This window comes from Canis lupus, chromosome 32 (genome assembly GCF_011100685.1).
Source record: "Canis lupus familiaris isolate Mischka breed German Shepherd chromosome 32, alternate assembly UU_Cfam_GSD_1.0, whole genome shotgun sequence".
Lineage (NCBI taxonomy): Eukaryota > Metazoa > Chordata > Mammalia > Carnivora > Canidae > Canis > Canis lupus.
Window position 1 is genome coordinate 39,927,808 of NC_049253.1, and position 16,206 is coordinate 39,944,013.

At 42.6% G+C, this 16,206-nt stretch overlaps 2 protein-coding genes across 3 annotated transcripts in view; one reads left to right on the forward strand and one right to left on the reverse strand.

Moving 5' to 3' along the window:
* Positions 1-6,721: 6,721 nt before the first annotated feature.
* LOC111093575 (putative uncharacterized protein ENSP00000383309) lies at positions 6,722-14,350 on the reverse strand. Its single transcript, XM_038582466.1, has 3 exons — positions 14,317-14,350; positions 12,166-13,468; positions 6,722-7,143 (listed from the first exon to the last, which is right to left on the reverse strand). The coding sequence occupies exons 1-2, from the start codon at positions 14,348-14,350 to the stop codon at positions 12,630-12,632; spliced, it is 873 nt and encodes a 290-aa protein (XP_038438394.1). The 3' UTR covers positions 6,722-7,143; positions 12,166-12,629.
* The window catches only part of G3BP2 (G3BP stress granule assembly factor 2), a 34,002-nt gene continuing 30,395 nt past the window's right edge, over positions 12,600-16,206 (forward strand). For both annotated transcript variants that reach the window (XM_038582427.1, XM_038582428.1), the window contains exon 1: positions 12,600-12,816. The gene's annotated coding sequence lies outside the window, so the exon portion shown is untranslated. The remainder of the gene's footprint in view (positions 12,817-16,206) is intronic.

Genomic DNA, 16,206 nt, shown 5'->3' on the forward strand with positions numbered 1-16,206 from the left:
TCATGAATAAATAAATAAAATCTTAAAAAAAAAAACACCCACCAGTTAGGTAGCTAACATCTTTTGCAGGCATATTGTTACATTTTATACTTAACAGGAAGGTAGGTCACCAAAATATTTTATGCACCTTTTTAGATGTGTGACATACTTTAACGCAATGATCAAATGGAGAGGAAGAACATTTCTTTGAACCCTAACCTGTCTCAGGCCAAATGGATGGAAAGATTACAGGGGAAATTAACATTTGATTCTTTCTTCAGGCCATAATAGCCTTTTTCCTATTTCTTTCTAAAAGGAATGGATTCATCTTGCTCCTGGGAGCAGGTTTCTCTTTGCATCAGAAAGCTTTGCAAAGGAGCCAGCTGCACCAAGTGAGCCCTGAAATTCCCAGGTAACATACTTTCAATTAGGAAGGCTTGCTCCAAGGCTGAGGAAGTACATCATTTAACAGTGGGTTGTGGTATAGTGGCAGGAACCTGGGAGATTCTGGGGTCTCTCTCTGAATTGGCCACTTTGAGCCTTGTACAGCTTGCCTACTTTGTGAATTGCTTGTGAAATTGAAATGAATTGTGTTTGAAAGTGTTTTGAAAACTGTAAAATGTTCTACAAATATAAGTTGTTTTTGTTTTTTTTTTTTATGATAGTCCCAGAGCGAGAGAGAGAGAGAGAGAGAGAGAGAGAGAGAGAGAGAGACATAGGCAGAGGGAGAAGCAGGCTCCATGCACCGGGAGCCTGACATGGGATTCGATCCCGGGTCTCCAGGATCGCGCCCTGGGCCCAAGGCAGGTGTCAAACCACTGCGCCACCCAGGGATCCCCACAAATATAAGTTTTATTTCCAAGCAAATCAATGAGCAGTCACTGAAGAAGGAATTGGCTGAAAGCACTTGGTGCATATGCTTTTGTAAGCACCCAACATTAAGCGCTCAGGTTTATTGAGCATTTACCCATGTGCCAGGCACAGTTGTAAATGTTTTACATGTATTAATATTTAATCTTCATAGAACTCTAATAAGATAAATATTATCGTTCCCATTTTACAGATGAGAAACACTGAAGCACAGAGAAGTTAAGCATCCTACCTGAAGTAAGATACCTAGGTAATATATCTAACAAATGGTGAAGTGAAGCTAGGATGCAAATCCAGGCAGCCTGGCTCCAAAGCTAAGACTCTAATGCTGGCAGCATAATCCTTACTAACTGAACTGGTAGCCAGTCCAAAGCATTTGTTATGCCTGTCTCAAAAGGTTAAATGTCATATGTGTTGGAAGGCTAAAACTGTGATGAGTAAAGATGCTTTTCAAGAAAAGTCTCCTTGGGGATCCCTGGGTGGCTCAGCGGTTTGGCGCCGGCCTTTGGCCCAGGGCGCGGTCCTGGAGTCCCGGGATCGAGTCCCGCGTCGGGCTCCCTGCATGGAGCCTCCTTCTCCCTCCTTCTGTGTCTCTGCCTCTCTCTTTCTCTCTCTAGATCTATCATGAATAAATAAATAAATAAATCTTAAAAAAAAAAAAAAAAAAGAAAAGTATCCTTTCAGGATTTGGATTTGACCCCTCAGTGCCTAATAGTCACATTTTGGGGTCCTATGTAAACCCTACTTCTGTGTGTGTGTGGGGGGGTGGTCTTGAAACATGCATGGAAAGTCATCTGTTAACCTACTTCATCAGCAAAATGGTGATAATGGAATTTTAAGATCTAGTTAGGTTGAAAATGGTCAAGATGGTATAAAGGAAAGCCTTGTAAATTTAAATGACAGACAAGTAATTTTACTCTTTTTAGAAATGCACCTGCTCATGATTGGATCCAATTCTTTTTCTTTTCTTTCCTTTTTGTAAAGATTTTTAAGTAATCTTTGCATCCAACATGGGGCTCAAATTTACAACCCCAAGGGGCGCCTGGGTGGCTCAATTGGTTAAGCATCTGCCTTCAGCTCAGGTCATGATCCCAGGTCCTGAGATTGAGCCCTGAGCCTGAGCCCTGTGTTGCACGCCCTGCTCAGTGGCGGTCTGCTTCTCCCTCCCCACTGCTCTTACATGCTGTCTCCCCCACTCTCTCTCCCCCTCGCAAATAAACAAATAAAATCTGTAAAAACAAGCAAGAAAATTTACAACCTCAAGATCAAGAGTCTCATAGTGCACCAACTGAGCCAGCCAGCAGTCCCCTCCTTTTTTTCTTTTGATAGAAAAAAAAAATGTATCAGTCATCCCATATGTCTGGCTGCATCTTTTCTTCATCAACATCAATTGGTAGATTTTTATCTGATTAGTCTGATTTCTTTATTCATTTCTTTTGTTTTACCACTTGTATCTTCTGATGCCTTGATTTGGTATTTCTAGTCAAATTACATAATTTGTTTCTTTGTATGTTATGAGAGGAAAGGGAGACAGAGCTGAAGGAATGAAAAATTAAAATCTTCCCTTAGTAAGGCAATACCTTAATGGTTTAATATTTTTTTATTGTGAAAGTAACATATGACATTAAAAAAGTAGGAAGTACAGAAAAACATGAAGCTGACCAAAAAAATGAAACATGTTCCTCCTTAATTGAGTACTGGGCAGCTCAGCGGTTTCGCGCCACTTTCAGCCCAGATGTGGTCCTGGGGACTCTGGATTGAGTCCCACGCCAAGCTCCCTGCATCAAATGGAGCCTGCTTCTCCCTCTGCCTGTGTCTGTGCCTTTCTCTGTGTGTGTGTGTGTGTGTGTGTGTGTGTATCTTATGAATAAATAAATAAAATCTTTTTTTTTAATTTTTAAAATTTATTTATGATAGTCACACACAGAGAGAGAGGCAGAGACACAGGCAGAGGGAGAAGCAGGCTCCTTGCCAGGAGCCCGACACGGGACTCGATCCCGGGTCTCCGGGATCGTGCCCTGGGCCAAAGGCAGGTGCCAAACCCTGCGGCACCCAGGGATCCAATAAATAAAATCTTTTAAAAATTTTGAGCCATATTTTTTTTACTTAATACTGCGTCATAAACAAAAAGATTGCATCATAAACATGTTTAAGATTGAAACATAAATAGGAGACATAAAAATATATTTTTGAATATCTAAACTTACAGGTTTAGATGTAGATGTGTCAATAATATGTGAATTATTTAACCATTCACTGTTGGATATTTGAGATGCCTCCAATTTTTATTTATTTATTTATTAGATTTTTATTTATTTAATCATGAGAGACATAGAGAGAGAGAGGCAGAGACACAGGCAGAGGGAGAAGCAGGCCCCATGCGGGGAGCCCCACGTGGGACTTGATCCTGGGACTCGATCCTGGGACTCCACGACCACATCCTGGGCCAAAGGCAGGTGCTGAACCGCTGAGCCACCCAGGGATCCCCACAATGAACTTATTTTTTTATGATTTTATTTTTAAGTAATCTCTACTCCCAATGAGGAGCTTGAATTCAACAATCCTTGAGATCAAGAGTCACGTTTTACCAGCTGAGCCAGCCCGGCGCCCCACAATGAACTTCTTGGCATAAATACTTAGAAGTGGAATTATTGGCTTAAGAAGTACAAACATTTTAAAGTTTTTTATGTATCTTGCCAAATTGCTTTTTTTAAAGGATGAATTAACATTTACTTGCAACAGAAACATACAAAGGGGTTTGGTTTTGCGTATTGGAGGTTTTCATTTACAAATATTTACATTTGGGCAGCCCGGGTGGCTCAGCGGTTTAACGCAGCCTTCTTCGGCCGAGGCGTGATCCTGGAGACCTGGGATCAAGTCCCATGTCAGGCTCCCTGCATGGAGCCTGCTTCTCCCTCTGCCTGTGTCTCTGCGTCTCTCTCTCTCTCTGTATCTCTCATAAATAAATAAATAAAATCTTAAAAAATATATTTACATTTATTTATGGTAACAGCTCTTCATATGTGTTTAATGCTATGTACTTTTTTCTGTAAGTTGGACATCCTTTGCATAGTTTTTATAATGATTCTATTTATTTGACAGAGTGCAAACAGAGAGCGGCAGTCATAGGAAGAAGGAGAAGCAGAAGCAGGCTCCCCGCTGAGCAAGGAGCCTGATGAAGGGCTCCATCCCAGAACCTTGGGATCATGACCTGGGCTGAAGGCAGTGACCTAACTAACTGAGCCACCCAGGCTCCCCCTTTTCTATGTTTTTTGATTAGGTTTCTTATCAAAATTTTCTTAGGATTTCTTTTTTTTTTTTTTTTTTTAAGATTTTATTTATTTATTCATGGAAGACACAGGGAGAGAGAGAGGCAAAGACACAGGCAGAGGGAGAAGCAGGCTCTATGCAGGGAACCCGACATGAGACTCGATCCCAGGACTCCAGGATCATGCCTTGGGCCGAAGGCAGACACTAAACCGCTGAGCCACCCAGGGATTCCCAAAATTTTTTTAGGATTTCTTATCAAATTTTAGTAGTCCTTTGACTCAAATTTGTGGCGGAAGTGTACAAGTATATAGCTTATATTTAGTTTGGTTATATCCTCATAATTTTCTTTATAATTGTTTCAATTGTTTCTCCTGCTTCTAAGCTTAAAAAGTCATTCCTCATCTATGTAGCCATTAGGAAAAAAATGAAGTAGATCTATGTATTAACATAAAAGGATGCCCAAGTTATACTGGTTTTTTTTTTTTAAGATTTTATTTATTTATTCATGAGAGACACAGTGAGACGGGCAGAGTCATAGGCAGAGGGAGAAGCAGGCTCCATGCAGGGAGCCCGATGTGGGACTCGATCCCAGGACTACAGGATCACGACTTAAGCCAAAAGCTCAATGGCTGAGCTACCCAGGTGTCCCGCCAAGTTATACTGTTAAGAAAAAAGTAGTATCCTGCAATAGAATGTTTAATTATCCCATTTCTCTCCATCTCTCTATTTTTCCATACAAGTATATATATCACAAACATATACACACATTTATTTATTCACCAATTATTTTTTAATGTTTCCTTTGTGGCAGAGATACATCTTTGAACAAAACAGACCAAATATGAGCCCTTATGGAACCAAAGTTTATTGGCGAGGCCAAGAGTTTTTAAAATCCCAACAAATGATACATGTCAGGTGCCAAGAAGTGCTATGAACAGAAATAGAGCAGGGTGAGAGATGGAGAGTTGAAGGGTTTCCTCTTAATTCAGTGTTCAGAGAAGACCTACGGTGGCATTCAGTATTGAATAAATTTAGTATATTATTTTATATAGCAATATGGATAGAGGGGTGCCTGGGTGGCTCAGTTGGTTAAGTGTCCAACTCTTAATATTGGCTTAGGTCATGATCTCAGGGTGGTGGGATCCACCTCTACCTTGGGCTCCATGCTCAGCAGGGAGTCTGCTTGTCTTCCCTCTGCCCTTCCCCCATGCTTGCTCTCCCTCTCTCTCTCAAACAAATTAAATCTAAAAAAAAAAAAAAGAAGAAGATAGAAAAATATTTGGAAGAACATTCACTGAAGTCTGTATTCACTTCGCAGTGAGTATTACCTATAGCCCTTCTTGTCACCCAGAAATAAACAGCAAAATGTCCTATGTTAGACTTCTCCCTTACTCCCCATATCTAGTTAATCATCACGTTCTTTGCCACTGTCTTAAGCTATTTTCACTTTTTTTTTGCCATTTTCACTTTTTGAAAAAATAGTATTTCTTCATTTTTATATGCTAAATAATGTCAAATGGACATGTTTAATGCTTAGGGCTTCCCCTGGCCAAACTGGGGACAATGTGAGCATCAGGATGAATGTTGATAATATTGAATTATAAAATAGGAATCCATGAGTTCAGGGTGATAGAAATAAAATAATTGGATAGCCCAGGTGGCTTAGCAGTTTAGTGCCACCTTTAGCCAGCATGATCCTGGAGACCAGGGATCAAGTCCTTTGTCAGGCTCCCTGTGTAGAGCCTGCTTCTCCCTCTGCCTGTGTCTCTGCTTCTCTCTCTCTCTCTCTCTCTCTCTCTCTGTGTCTCATGAATAAATAAATACAATCTTAAAAAAAATCATAAAAAAAATAGGAAAGAAGGAAAGGTCTTCATTATAGTACAACTGCAACTAATAAATGTAGAAAGAATGATGGAATTAGAAAAGTCACAATTTGGCAGCCACCATAACAAAAATTGATTTAGCCAGGAATCGTCAATGGATGCTAAAACTGGTGTGATCAAAGGATGATGAGAAATGGGATATGTACATAATCTCAAAGTAGGATCATACACAAGACACTTATTAATTACAAATAGTAACTGTACAGTGGAGAATCCTGGGAGACTGCCTCAACCAGGTGATGAAAGCAAACATCATCATTATGGGACAAAAGGACATCAGTTGCCTCCTGATATGATGAGCTAGGAAAGTCAGAATAGTACTTCTCTGGTATTTTTGCCAAAAATACACAATCTAAATCTAAGGGAACAAGAGGCTACCAAATTCAGGGGCATTCTTCAAAAGAATTGTCCTGCACCCTAAAAATATCATTGTCGTAAAAGAAAAGAAAGACTGAGAAACTACTCCAGACTCCAGAAGACTAAGGTTTCATGGCAACTAAATAGCTTTGTAATCCTGAATTTTTTTAAAGATTTATTTAATTTTTTTAGAGACAGCATGAGCAGGAGGGGAAGGGAGAGGAAGAAAAATCTCAAGTGGACTTTGTGTTGACCGCAGAGCCTGATGCAGGGCTCCATCTCACGATGCTGAGATTGCTACTTGAGCCAAAGCCAAGAGTCGGATGCTTACCTGAATGTACCACTCAGGTGCCCCTGTAATCTTTAATTGTATCCTGGACCAGAGAACAGTTTTTTTTTTTTCTTTTTCTGTAAAGGTATAAGTTGGACAATTGATGAATTTGAATGTCTGTAGATTATAGTGTTGTATAAATGTTAATTTCCAATTTTGATAATTGTATTGTAGTTATATAAGAGAATGTCCTTGTCTTTTAAAGGGACATCATGTCAGAAAAAAAAATTTAAACTAGAATCTGTTCAGAGGTGGTCTTTTAAAGACAATGGCTATATGACAAACTACGATTTATCTGACAGAGTAACTATAATAACCACTTACAGTTTTCTTCAGAACTCTTGGATTTGTTCATTCAGTAGCTACCATCGAATACCAATGTATCAAGCATAGTACTAGACATGGAATGAAGCAGAAACGATTGCAAAGTAGTGTCCTCAGGAAATTGACAGCCTATAGGAGGTGAGCAAAGATGCGAAGAGAGTGAGAGAGATGGAAGGAGAGAGACAACTGATGAGAATGATAAAACAAATGTAGTAAAAATTAACATTTGAGGAATATAAGTGAAGGGCATAGGGAATTCATTTACTATTTTTGTAATTTTTCAGGATCTGTGAAATAATTTCAAAATAAAAAGTTAAAAATATATTGTAAAAACTGCCAAGAAGAGAAAAAGAAATTAAGGGACAGTAAAAGAAGTTGACTTCAATAGACTAGAGTTTAATAGACAACTTGCAAAACTTGTACCTTGTTAGGCCATGAAGAAAATTCTCAACAATTCCACAAAGCACAAAAATATACATGCCATACTCACAGACTAAAACAAGTAAAACTTAAAATTTAGAAATTAAAATTATTTAGATGTTCTCAATTACTTCTCTCTAAACAATAACTGAATCAAAGCAGTAAATGTGAACTATTGGCTATGGCCTAAACTATTAGCAAAGGAAAAATCTACAGTCCTAATTTTATTTATTTATTTATTTATTTATTTATTTATTTATTTAAGATTTTATTTATTTATTCATGACAGACACAGAGAGAGAGAGAGGCAGAGACATAGGCAGAGGGAGAAGCAGGCTCCATGCAGGAAGCCCGATGTGGGACTTGATCCCCGGTCTCCAGGATCATGCCTTGGGCCAAAGGTGGCACTAAACTGCTGAGCCACTGGGGCTGCCCTACAGTCTTAAATTTATTATTATTCATCAAGAAAAAACAGAAACCTATAAGTCATACACTGTTTTATAAGTTAGGGCAAAAACATCACAAATACAAGGTGCCCAGGAAAAAGACTGTTGTGCCCTCTGTCTGCTCTTAAATGGTCACTCAGCCAGTTCATAGAGACATTTAGGGCAGTACTTTTATTGTGCCAGTACCAAATGCTGGATGGGAGAGGCAAATGAGATCTTCACTCGTGGAACTTACAGGGTATGTGTGTATACAAGCAGGAAAACATCAGATATTAAATAATAAATTCAAAAATTCAGTGTTGTGAAGAAGTACACAGTGCTGTTTATCCCTAGTGCAGTATCACTTAACAGTACCCTCGGTGGTCATTGTTTCCCTACTGACTTTGTTTGAGTCTCTCTTTTTTACTACATCTCTATCCATCTTTTTCTATTTTTCTCTCTTTCCTCCTCTTGCTCTCTTTTCTCCCCCTCCCTCCCTCCTTCTCCCAATTCCCTGAAGACACTGTGTTTCATTTATTTTTGCCTCATCTTGAGCCTAGTGCTCTGCTTGATATATTGGCACTCAATGGTGGCTACTGAATGAATGAATTCCAGGAGTTTTAAAGAATCCTGTATGTTAATTAAGTGGACACTCTGCAAGGCAACTTGTAGATTGCCATTTAAACATATGTGTATGTGTGTGTATTATATTAGATTTTATTTATTTTAGAGAGAAAGAGATAGTGTGAGTGCAAGTGGGAAGAGGAGCAGAGGGAGAGAGAGAAAGAATCTCAAAGAGATTCCCTGCCAAGTGCAGAGCCTGACAGGAGGCTTGATGTCATGAGATCATGACCCATGAGCCAAAACCAAGAGTTGGACGCTCAACTGACTAAACCACCCAGGCACCCTGTAGATTACTATTTGACTTAAAACGAAATCTAGAAGAGAATCTAGGAACTGAAGAATATAAAGAGAACACAAAATAACCACAGGACACAGCTTGGAAAAACTAGTAGACTGTTTAAGCAGTATTTGGTTAACTGAAATTCTAAGAAAGATAGTTTGTGTAAGGGAATCATACTTAATTCACCTTTAGAATGCTTGAATAAGCTGTTTTGGTAGTAGTACTTAGAAAAATCAATAGGTGCAATTTACTTTGATTTTTCACAGACTTTTGCTTTTTTTTTTTAATTTCTTAAGATTTTATTTATTTATTCATGAGAGACACATAGAGAGAGAGGCAGAGACACAGGCAGAGGGAGAAGCAGGCTCTGCAGGGAGCCCGATGTGGGACTCGATCCCAGGACTCCAGGATCACGTCCTGGGCTAAAGGCAGGTGCTAAACTGCCTGAGCCACCCAGGCTGCCCTGATTTTTCACAGACTTTTGATAAAGCTTCGCATCCTAGGATCTCCCCTGGAACAGGAAATAGGCCTGAAGTGTCAAATGAAGAGTGAGTGTGTAAGAGAAAAAGTGGTAAGAAAAGAGGGAAGTAAATAAGAACTAGATTGAGTAGGCCTTGGAGGCCAGTTGGGACTTGAGATTTTGTTGTGTTGCTTTTGGAAGGTTTTGAATATGTCATCTGGTCATAGCTATAAAGGATCTGGTTTCTGTGCCTGTGAGACTAGACTGTAGTAGGATAAGAATGGAAGCATCAAGACCAAGTGGTGGAAGGCTGTTGCAGTAGGCAATGGTGGCCTGGACTATGATAATAGTAGTAATAGTGATGAGAAATGTTTAATCCAGGTTAAGTATTGAAGGCAGAGGGAATAGAAGTTACCAATGATTATGTGGTGTGAGTCAAGGGTAATTTAAAAGTTTGTGGCTTGAGCCATTGAATGAATTCAATTCATACCGGTTTCTTTGCCTTACAGTCTATTAGGGGAGAGGGTGTTTCATGGATCCTGTATTTGAAGAGCAGGGACATTAGGAGGCTACTGTAGTTCTTCTGGAAAGATGAAAGGGGCCTGAACCTGGGCAGAGGCTGTAAGTGTAGAGAGGCATTCCAAGGGCACAGACTTGATATTTAGGAAGTAAAAATTACCACATAGGAAAACAGTTTAAAAGGCACCTGGGTGGCTCAGGGGTTGAGCATCTACCTTTGGCTCAGGGTGTGATCCTGGGTCCTGGGATGGAGTCCTGCATCGGGCTCCCTACAGGGAACCTACTTCTCCCTCAGCCTGTGTCTCTGCTTTCTCTCTCCGTGTCTCTCATGAATAAATGAAATATTTGAAAAAGGAAATGTTTATGGCTTTTTACTAACATTGAAGATAGCCAAATCTTTTCCCCCAGTAACTCACTTATTGGTATTTATCCTAGAGCAGGGGTTGCCTGAGGTATGTTTTTGGATAGCCCTAAAGCTAAGTGAAAACTGTTTCTTACTTTTTCGTTTTTGTTTTTTGAGGGAGAGCACAAGGAGGAGAGGGGCAAAGAGAGAATCTTTTTTTTTTTTTTTTTTTTTTAAGATTTATTTGAGCGAGAGAGCTCACACTGAGTGGAGGGAGGGGCAGAGGGAGACAATCTCAAGCAGATTCCTAGCTGAGTGTGGAGCCCAAGGAAGGCCTTGATCTCACAACCCTGATTTCATGACCTGAACTGAAACCAGAAGTCAGATGCTCAACTGATTGAGTCACCCAGTTACCCCTGTTTCTTTACATTTTTAAAGGATTTTAAAAGGAGGTGGGTGGGATATGTAACAAAGAATTTGTGGCCTTCAAAACTTATAATATTCATTCTCTTGTCCTTTACAGTGTAAGTTTGCCAACCCATGCTGTAGGCCAGTTGGGTTTTTCTGTTTTTTAAGATTTTTATTTTTAAGTAATCTCTACACCTAATGTGGGGCTTGAACTCACAACCCTGACATCAAGAGTTGCATGCTCCACTGAACAAGCCAGTCAGCTCCCCCAGTCAGTGGTTAGGAGAACAGCAATAGCATTACCTGGGAACTTGTTAGAAATGTAAATTCTCAGGCCTCAACACAGACTTGATGAATCAGAACCCCTGGGAGTGGGGCTCCGCAATCTGTTTTAACAAGCATTCCAGGTGATTTTGAGGTAGGTTAATTTCTGAGAACCATAGCTCTAGAGAAACTTTTGTACTTTGTGCACCAGGATACGTTATCGGGAAGAATAACAGTGGTTGTGAATAAGAACCCCAAACTGGAAACAATCAAAATGTCCATCAGCAGTAAGAGGAGATAAATAAATCGTGGCTGTTAATTTAGTGAGAGTATTTTACAGCTTGGGGTGAAGGGTGTGGAGTGTGATGACAGACTGCTTGTGTTTGAATCTTAGCTCCCCCCAACAGTAGCTGTGTGACCTTGGCAAGTTATTTGATGTAAACTTCAGCTTCCTCATCTGTAAAATGGACATAAAATAGTAACTACTCTATAGGGTTAATGCCATGCTTAAGAAATTACATAAAGTAATTGGAAGAGTGCCTGGTACTGAAGTAATTAGACTTAAAAGGGCGATCTGCATGCATGCTTTAAAAGAAAAAAGCATGTCAAAGTTCATCTCCTAAAAGTCATGGTCTGCTCAGATAGTTTTCATGTAACAAAATGATTAAGCAAACAAAGGTAAAAATGTAGTTTTGGAGGTTCGGATGTTGGCAGTGCCTCTGCAAACCTTGGTTTTCATATGTGGAAAATACTTTAAAATTTCTCTTAGATGATGTCAAGCAAACTGATGAAACATCTATTCCCGCATTATGTCTGATACATGGGCACGTAATAAATGTGTTCTTTCCTTTTCTAATTGCCCTTTCATTCCTTTCATCATTTTCTCAGCCCTTCTTTCCAAAAGTGCCTCTGCTGCCTCGATATGCTTTTGAGAAACATTGCCAGCACTAAGGTGCAAAGTGGCTTCCTTGACTATAATATTTGGCTTTTTCCACGAATCAAGGTCACGAGTGTCAGTGTCGACTGATTTCCCAGCTATGCCCTGGGGCCTGGTCTGGGCCTGGATCTAGGACAGGGCTTTAATCCTGGTATGTCCTGGGATTTCAGCCTTTTAGCGTCCTTAATGTGTAAAACGCTTAGTATGTATTTAGCAACACCTAAACGCAGAACAGGCGCACAAAGAAGTGGATTCCACCCGCCCCCGCCCCCGCCCCCGCCCCGTGCAGGCCACATCGTATTTTTCTGCATCCCGGGGCCTTCCGCCTAGTAGGCTCCGTGACGTATCCTGCTTTGGGCCATCAGAGTGAACTTAACCTTCTCAGTGGAGTTTAAAACCTCCATTTCCCAAGATGGGTCAATAACGTAAGTGAGTCTGGGGTGCAAAGAGCTGAAACCACCGGCTGCTTACGGTCTAGAGCAGCAACCTGCAGACACCGAGTTCGAGAGAAAATGGCTAAATTCCCTCCCTTTTAACATCAATAATCCGGAGGGACCAGACACATCGCTCTCCAAAAATGCCGCAAAAGGCACAGCTGCGCGGCCCACCAGTTCCCGCTCGGACGCGATCTCGCACGGCGGCCAGGCCAGGGCCGCAGCACAGGAGCAACGCCGCCGCCTTGTGACGTCAGGTCAGCGGCCTCGCCGCGGCCTCAGGCCGGTTCCGGTTCCCCGGCGTTCCGGGCGCGAGCGTACGTGAGCGCGGCGGCGCACTGCGCGTGCTCCGCTAGAGACGCGAGAAGGTTGGGCCCCAGGCGTGGAGGAGATGCGCGATTGGCCGGCGCCGTGCTGGGGGGTTCCCCGGCCCTGTCGGCAGGGGTAAAACAATAAGAGGGGGCGGCGGCAAAGGGGGCGGGACGTCCGTGTTCCTAGTCGCTAGCCGCAGCGCCTGGCGCCTGTGAAGAGGTGGTTGTAGGGGAAACGGGCTCGCGGCTCCCCGGCTGCCGAGGCTTGCGGTTCGTCGGAGGGAGGGGGCGGCGAGCGAGAAGAATCCGCTGCAGCCGGTCCTCGGCGGCTCCCCTGGTGACCCCGCGCGACGTCCCCGCGCCGCTGCTGGTTGGAGGTGTGTGCGGGGCCGGGCGGGAGGTCGGAGCGGGGTCGGAAGGGGACACTCGCGCGCCCGGCTCGAGGCAACCGTCCTGGGAGTGAGCCCTGGAGTCGGAGTGTCGCGGCGAAGAGACATTGTTCTTGTCGGCTGCCGCGCCGCCGAGTGTGCGTGAAAGAAGCCGAGCCTTTCCTCTCAGGTGCGGGATGGAAGGCCGCGCGGGAGGGGAGGTGGCCGGCGCGCGTCCTGTGGACGGACGTTCCGGAGGGCACAGGTGGGGCCCGGGTTTGTTGGAGATGAGGTGGCGGCCTGGAAGGGGAGCGGGACCGGGAGCGCAGCAGCTCCCAGGCGCCGGGGGAGGCCAGTACGGGGACGCGGAGCAGTAGGGCTTCCGAGGGCGATGGTTTAGGGTGGGAGCCACGCGCAGCCTCGTCGCTGAGTCGCCTTCGTGTCTCCCTCCCGGGTCCGAGGGAGCGGGAGGCCGCCGCCGCCCCGCCCGTGGGGGAGGGGAAAAGAGGCTCTGTCGGCGGAGGCAGAAGCGACGCAGATGCGAAAGTAGCGGCCTCCGGGCACCATTTCTGTGCACCGAAGCGGAATCCGGGTTTGAAGGCAGCCGCAGCTTCGCTCACCCGGTACCTGGTGTTCCACGTTCTTGGACAACCCCGTCGGGCTTATGCCTGGAGTGTTGAGAAACCCGGGCTACGTGAAACGAACACCTACCTTCTTTCCGCTATTTTAGGCAGACGATCCTTTATTGACCTAGGGAGAGCAAAGATGTTTCAGTGCTTTGGGAAATGGGTTTCTTCCTCTTCCCCCCACTTTTTTTTTTTTTTTTTTTTTGAGTGGGGAGTGGGAAAGATAGTCAATGAGAGGAACATAAGCTTCCCTAGATTGTGTTGATTTTTGTTTGTCGAATCTGATCGAATCTTATCTGCGTCTTTAAAAGCAGATTTTTAAAGATGGCTCTGTGCCGCTTTGGAGCGAATTCAGATTTGCATCTACAGTTTTCCGCATAGATCAGTTTTTCCCCCAAGGCATACCTAACTTCTTAACAGATTTTTTTTTTTTTTTCCCAAAGGTAGGTGTCTTTGCTGCCTTTAAAAACAACAGCAGCAAAACTCGTGCACTGAAGCTGGATTGATAGCAAAATTGACCTCTCCTGCAAGTTAAGATTTCAGTTTGGGTCAAAATATTGTTTTTAGATTCAAAGCTCCACATACCGTTCTAGCCCTCCAAATGTTAGCATTACCTGTACCTGCATCCGTGAACCATCAGCTGCAGTAAGGGAGCCCCATAGGTTAGAGGGAAAGAAAAAGAGAATTCCTTCTCTAGTTCCATATTTGGCAGTTAATTTAGCCTTAGGCATGTGAACAAAGTTTCTAAGTAAACACTTGGCCCTGTTAGTATCCAGTGGTCCTTTTGATGTCCAAAATTCCTGGTCTTTATTAACAGATACACGGTATGATTAGTTTGAACTCCTTAGAACTGGATTATGTGTAGTTTCTTTGGTGATATCACCTTCCTGTTTTCTTAAATTTGGGGGATTGGTCATGTGTATTCCTGTGTTATGATTTAATCCTTAGAGGTTGGATTCTGAAAGGCTATCAAGGAATTGGGAGGATAAGAACTTCAATTGGATTATTAAGAGTCGTTATGGTTCAAGTTTTTAAATATTTGGATTGAAATATTAGTCAGTAGTGAACAAGTCTTAAGAGTGAATCAGTATTTGTGGGGAGTTTAGGGATTAGAAGTAGAAGAAAGGGGAAGGAAAAAAGTCTTTAGATAATTTGATAGCTTAATTTAGTGTTCATTAGTAGCTGACCAATTGATTCTTGAGTTTCAGTAATATTGGCACTGTTGGTAGCAGGAAATACTCATTGTCCATATTTTACTTAGGAGAGATCAAAATGAAAATTTTGATATCAGTTGTTGAAAATCTGAATACTAATTGCATGTTTGGATTTTTTTTAAGGATTTATTTATTCATGAGAGGCAGAGATATAGGCAGAGGGAGAAGCAGGCTCCATGGAGGGAGCCCAGTGAGGGACGCGATTCCAGATCCCAGGATCAGCCCTGAGCCAAAAGCAGACTCTCAACCACTGAGCCACCCAGGCGCCCCTGTATGTTTAGAGTCTTAACAGTTTTCTTATCCTGTGAAATTATTGCTACTGATTACCCAGTATCAGGATTGAATATTCATTCTCTTAAGTTTCTTTAAGATTTCCCACATTTGGGAACCTCGGTGGCTCAGCGGTTGAGCCCGGGATCCGAATGGAGTCCCACATGGGGCTTCCCACTGGGAGCCTGCTTCTCCCTCTGCCTGTGTGTCTGCCTCTCTCTCTCTCTGTCTCTCATGAATAAAATTTAAAAATCTTAAAAAAAAAAAGGGGGGGGGGGGCAGCCCAGGTGGCTCAGTGGTTTACGCCGCCTTTGGCCCGGGGTGTGATCCTGGAGACCCGGGATCAAGTCCCACGTCGGGCTCCCTGCATGGAGCCTGCTTCTCCCTCTGCCTGTGTCTCTAACTCTTTCTCTGTGTGTGTGTCTCATGAATAAATAAATAAAATCTTTAAAAAAAAAAAAAAAACGACTTCCCACCTTTTATGCTGAATTGATACAGAGGTGGGAAATAATCCCTTTTCTTTTTTTTTTTTTTTTAAGATTTTATTTATTTATTCGTGAGAGACATAGAGAAAGAGAGGCAGAGACACAGGCAGAGAGAGAAGCATGCTCCATGCAGGGAGCCTGACGTGGGACTTGATCCCCAATCTCCATGATCATGCCCTGGGCTGAAGGTGGCGCTAAACTGCTGAGCTACCGGGCTGCCCAATAATCCTTTTTCAAGTCTGAGTTTGATAGGTATGAACATAAGGGTTGCTTCTGAATTTAAATTCAATAGAATTTGATCGACAAACATGACTTTTTTTTTTTTTTTTTTTTTTAGTTTATTTATGTATTCATGAGAGACACAGAGACAGAGAGAGAGAGAGGCAGAATCAGGCAGAGGGAGGAGCAAGCTCCATGCAGGGAGCCCGATGTGGGACTCGATCCAGGGACTCCAGGATCATGCCCTGAGCCAAAGGCAGATGCTTAACCGCTCAGCCACCCAGACATCCCGACAGACGTGACTTAATTACTCTCCATTGGTATACACTTGTTTAAGAGTTGCTAAGACAAATTGATTCTTCTCCCAGAACTCTGGACTGGCTTCAGAAGCAATAGAATCCATTTCTTGATTGCTGTTCATATCCTCAGTTTATTCATATCTTTTAATTTCTAGGTAGTTTTCCTTATTTTGGTACATCATTGTAGATAATTTGGGTTGACTCTTGGATTTTTTTTTGTATTCTATTACTGCCCTCTCCTTTTTCACTCCCTGACAGTATCAAACTAGCAGTTAGACTTCAAAAG